At 49.6% G+C, this 5,414-nt stretch overlaps 1 protein-coding gene across 1 annotated transcript; it reads right to left on the reverse strand.

Moving 5' to 3' along the window:
* Nucleotides 1–3,404: 3,404 nt before the first annotated feature.
* On the reverse strand, nucleotides 3,405–5,212 carry CRCT1 (cysteine rich C-terminal 1). The gene is made up of 2 exons (NM_001077520.1): nucleotides 5,155–5,212; nucleotides 3,405–4,080 (listed from the first exon to the last, which is right to left on the reverse strand). Exon 2 carries the CDS (start codon nucleotides 4,065–4,067, stop codon nucleotides 3,726–3,728), a length of 342 nt encoding a protein of 113 aa, NP_001070988.1. The 5' UTR covers nucleotides 4,068–4,080; nucleotides 5,155–5,212; the 3' UTR covers nucleotides 3,405–3,725.
* Nucleotides 5,213–5,414: the final 202 nt, after the last annotated feature.

Genomic DNA, 5,414 nt, shown 5'->3' on the forward strand with positions numbered 1-5,414 from the left:
TTGTCAATGCAGGAGACATAGGTTCAATCCCTGAGTCAGGACGATCCCCTGGAGAAGGAAATGGGAACCCACTTCAGTCTTCTTGACTGGGAAATCCCATGGACAGAGGAGGTTGGCAGGCTCTATTCCATGGGGTTGAAAAAGAGTTGGACACAACTTAGCGACTAAACAACAGTAACATTCAACTATCCCAGTGTGCAGATTAAGATGTGGCTCTTCAGTTGCATAAAGCAAACTATGGTTACCAGGGCTACGCAGCTGGTAGGAATAAATTGGGAAACTAGGAAATACATATGCACACTACTCTATATAAAATAGATAACTGCTGCTGCTGCTGCTGCTGCTGCTGCTAAGTCGCTTCAGTCATGTGCGACCCCATAGACGGCAGCCCACCAGGCTCCCCCATCCCTGGGATTCTCCAGGCAAGAACACTGGAGTGGGTTGCCATTTCCTTCTCCAATGCATGAAAGGGAAAAGTGAAAGTGAAGTCGCTCAGTCGTATCCGACTGTTCACAACCCCATGGTCTGCAGCCTACCAGGATCCTCCGTCCATGGGATTTTCCAGGCAAGAGTACTGGAGTGGGTGCCATTGCCTTCTCCAAAATAGATAATTAGTAAGGACCTATTGTAAGGCACAGGGAACTCTACTCAAGACTCTGTAATGACCTATATGTGAAAAGAATCCAGAAAAGAGTGGATATATGAATGGGCTTCCCAAGTGGCACTAGTGGTAATGAACCCAATGCCAAGACTTAAAGAGATGTGGATTCAATTCCTTGGTCAGGAAGATCCCCCAGAGAAGGCTAGGGCAACCCACTCCAGTATTCTTGCCTGGAAAATCCCCTGGACAAAGGAGCCTGATGGGTTACAATCCATTGTGTCACAAAGAGTAGGACATGACTGAAGTGACTGAGCACACACGCGTGTGTATATGTAACTGATTGACTTTTCTGTACATCTAAGACTAACAGAACATTGTAACTTATACTCCAATTATGTTTTCTTTTGTTTTGTTTTTTAAAAAGAAGTGGCTTTTGGCTCTCTTGGAGAGCAGTACAAATCCTAGTCCAGAGACTGCCACTTCTTGGCTGAATAACCTCAAGTGTATCAGGTAAACTCTCAGAGCCTCCCCCAATCTGTTGAACATAGAACATAATATGTCTTATAGACTATGAAAGAGATATGTGAAAACACCTTAAAAACTGCTAAGTTCTATATAAGTTGCTGTTTTCATTACTGTAATAACATAAATTAAGCAGGAACTGGATCCAGTTCATGAATAAATTACTCTCAGCAATGTTGTCGTTGTCTTACTGGTAATTTTCAGCTTTATTCTCCAAAGATGATAAGAAACCTGATTCTGCCTGTCACAGTGTACTTGGGTGACAAGCTTTGAGTACAATTTCATGTTGCCAATTCCCCTCAGGTCCAGCATTCCCAGAGGTGACTGCCACCACCTCCAAGGGAATGCCTGCAGCACTAATATAGCTTTACCTGCTGTTGGAAATCAGAAAAGGCTACGCGGCCATGAGCAAAGAACTCTAGCCCATCCAAAGTAGCTTTCTGGGTCTCTGTAATAGAACTATTCTTAGAATGCCCAAACCTCTCTCATCAGAGTCTCCCTGCACTGGCCTGCTGGGGGTCAGGGACACTTGAACCTGGCAGTACCACCATCTCACAGCCAGCCATTTAATTCATATCTTTGTGCCTCATGTTCAAGGGCATGTACTCCCATTGGGTTCACATGTCTCTCAGTGAATCACCCTCTTTCTTTCCCAAAACTCATGCCTCAGCTTCCTGATTAAGGGTTACCTCCCACCCTGAGGTTGGTTTTCCAATCTGTCTGTTCTGAGTCAGGCAGTTCTCCCTTCCCACCTCACCTCTCCACCAAGTTCCAGGGATTGTTGCCTCAACACACATCACTGGTGTGGGAGTGTCAGGTCCATGGGTGATGTCATTTGTTTGTAAACAATTTCCACAAATCACCTCCCACTGGAAACTACAGAGTCTAAGAGATGGAAACAGGGCCCCTCCCATCTAGAGTGGGACTGCCTTTCAGAGCCTCCCTGACAGGGGTCATTGAGTCTCAACTTTAAATAATCTGGATGAATCAGTGAAGCATTTCTGACCTTGCCTCTAAGCAAATAACTTGGGCGGGTGGATGCCGTGACAGAGTTTACCAGTCACTGGGTCATGGATGGAGCAGCAGCCAAGAAGCCAAGCTTCAATTTTCTAAGAGGCTGGGTGTGTCTGCAGAGGCCAGAGTGTGATGGTGATTTCTAAAGCAGGAGAATATGACACCTTGAGTCTGAGAAGATGGACTTTGAAGTCAGACAGACCCCAACTCAAATCTCATCACCCTCACTCACCATTTGGGGGCCTGGGACTTTCACTAGCTGTGCAGTTTTGGCCACTGAAACTGATCCCCAGTTTCATCATCACCTAAAAAATAGGGAACTTCATGTTTATATATTGAGATTATTGTGAAGATTTAAATTAGATAATATATGTAACACAACTAACCTTGTGGCCAAGGAAGCATGAGAACAGAGTGCATGCCCAACAGATGGTAACTATTGTCACTATTATTAACACCGTTATTATCGCCTCGTCCCTTGTGAGCCCAGCAGACACTGCTACAGAGGACACTGTTGTGTTTCCTCTTCCTGAAATGACTGAATGAGGTCTGTGCCTGCAGGATGGGGTTTCGGAGCTACTCAGGATGGCTCCATCACAACCATCACCTCTAGAGAACGACATTCCCACATTTCCATGCCCGGCACTTTTCATCCTGCAGGGTCCCGAAAACCCATGGCTCCCTGTTGGACCTCAGCTGCATGACTGAGGCTTGGAGGAGGAGATTCGCAGTCTCCTGGAACAGCCACCTGGCAAAGCAGTTGGCTAGTGATCCTCTGTACCAAAAGTTAAGTCTCAGCTCACCTGATTCCAAAGCCCCTTAAGAACTGCATATCCAAACCTTTGCCCCACAGCTGCCTGTGCCTGATGGATAGGCAAGTGAGCACCTCCATGGAGCAAGGCTCTGGAAGGCTTCCCAGGACCAAGCAGAGCAGTTAGGAGCATAAGTCCTGGCTTGTCCATCTTGCATTGGCTGAGTGACTTTCAACCAGCTCCTTAACCTCAGTTTCTCTTCTGTAAAATGGGGCTAACAACACCTACCTCTTTGAGTCACCGTGAGATGATGCATGTCCCATAAAGCCCTCAGAACACTGCCTGGCTCCATATGTGACTCCTGCTATCAAGATTAAGTACCAGAAAGCCACTCTTATGCAGGCATGAATTTCAGTTTCCCGCCATTTACAAATCTGCCAAGCCAGAGCTGAGCGGAGAGGATGAAGTAACAGAACACGATGATAAATACACAAACGAAAGAATAACAAAGGGAGTGTTCTCAGGAGGTAGAAGCTTTATTATGACATGTCTTCAAACAACAATCAAATCTGTAAGCATTTATTGAGCGCCAACTGTGTGCAGGCCCTTGCAGACAGTAAAGTCCACCCACGGCTTTCAGGTTCCCAAGGAGAAAAAGCACACGTGGGTCAGAGGGCTTTGTGAGGCTGAATACAGATAGAGTGGGTGTCCGAACATCCAAGAGCAGTTAGCTTTGCGGGGAGGCAAACTCTGAGGCCCCGCCTCGCAGGGGAGCGCGGTACGGAGGGGCACAGGCGCGGGGTGGGAGCAGCTCTCGCGAGGGTTTGGGAGTGGCCTCAGCATCCGCAGCAGCCGGAGGAGCTGGAGTACTGGGACCTCTGGCTGCTGCCTCCGCAGCAGCCGCAGCCGCGTCTACCCTGCCGGCGGCGCCTCCTGGGGAAGCAGCAGCAACCGACGGAGCTGGAGCCGCCGCAGCCACAGTCGCCGCAGCCACAGTCGCCGCAGCAGCCGGAGTCCCCGCTGGAGCCGCAGCAGCCGTTGCCGCAGCAGCCGTTGCCGCAGCACCCAGAGCTGCAGGAGGAGGTGTCGGGCTCCGGGGCGGGGCAAGGGGCGGGACAAGGGGTGGGGCCCTGCGAAGAGCCCCTGGGAGAGCCTTTGGCGCTCTGCTGAGAGGACATCGTCAAGGAGAACCTGAAAGAGAAGTAGCTTTTCATATGCGAGTTCTGTGTCTTTCCAAACAGGGCTTTTGAGATGTGACTTTGTGAGCACGTGAGCCTGGCCTAATGCCAGGAAGGAAAACACATACACACACACACACACACACACACACACACAGCAAGAAAAAGGGAAAGCAAAGGAAAACTCCAAACAGGTATTTCAGTGAGTGAGTTCCCCTGAGTTAAAACCTGCCTAGAGTAGCCACAGCCTATGAAAAGAAATCAATGGGTACCCATTTTCTCCGACTAGAGTAAGGACCACCCAAGTTCTTACTTTTACAGTGGAAAAGAAAGGATATTGTGGCAATTTTTCTGTCTGATTCATCCAAAATCTTCTCCCGTCTCTTTTCCCCTCACCCATTTCTCTGTAGCCATAGGCCTTCAAGTGTTGTTTGCCTAGCCGTCAGCATTGCATTAACACTAATGGGGTTTCCACAGTGGCTCAGTGGTAAAGAGGCCACCTGCCAAGCAGGAGACTCAGGTTAGATCCCTGGGTCGGGGAAGATCCCCTGGAGAAGGAATGGCAACCCACTCCAGTGTCCGTGCCTGGATATCCCCATGGACAGAGGAGCCTGGTGGGCTATATATAGTCCACGGGGTCGCAAAGAGCCAGACATGGCTAAGTGACTAAACGACAATGATAGTTAGAAAATACTCAAGTCACACGTGCGTCTGTCTGTCCCAGTCATTTGGGTCTAAAGGATCCACAAACACCAGAAGCATGTCCTGGCCTACGCCTGTCATCCCCCACCGTAAGGAAAAGGACAGTGGGGCAAAGGATAGAAATACATCGCAGGCCAGGGAGCCAACGATCTGGGTTCTAGCAGAGTCACATTTCTACTGCAGACTTGCTGTGTAACCATGCAGCGCCCCCACCCCCTATCCAGCTTCTATGTGCTCACTGAGGGCAAGGTCAGCTCACTGGAAACTTGGGGCCCTCTCCAGGGCCTTCCTCCTACATCTCCCCGCTAGCTGTGTTCTGCCTTCACCTCCCCTCTGTCTTCAACTCTTCCCATCCTCCTCCCCCAAGGTCCACTTGGAGACTTACCAGGCCCTGGCTTCGCTGAAAGACTCACTCAGTTTTGCAGCTGGAGTGGGCGCCCTGCTAGGCAGTGGATTGAGCAGTGTCCAGCCAGAGAACCTTTTATAAGAACCCAGTTAGGCACTGGCTCTCGGGAGGGGCCCATTTCCCGACAGACATGGTCAGCTGACACATCCCAGAGACATTCATCACTCAGGTAGCCCCGTAGGTGGTGCACGTGTGTATTCATGTCACCTCACAGAGGTGCCAGGATTGCTGCAGCATGT

The sequence above is a fragment of the Bos taurus genome, chromosome 3 (assembly GCF_002263795.3).
Source record: "Bos taurus isolate L1 Dominette 01449 registration number 42190680 breed Hereford chromosome 3, ARS-UCD2.0, whole genome shotgun sequence".
NCBI lineage: Eukaryota > Metazoa > Chordata > Mammalia > Artiodactyla > Bovidae > Bos > Bos taurus.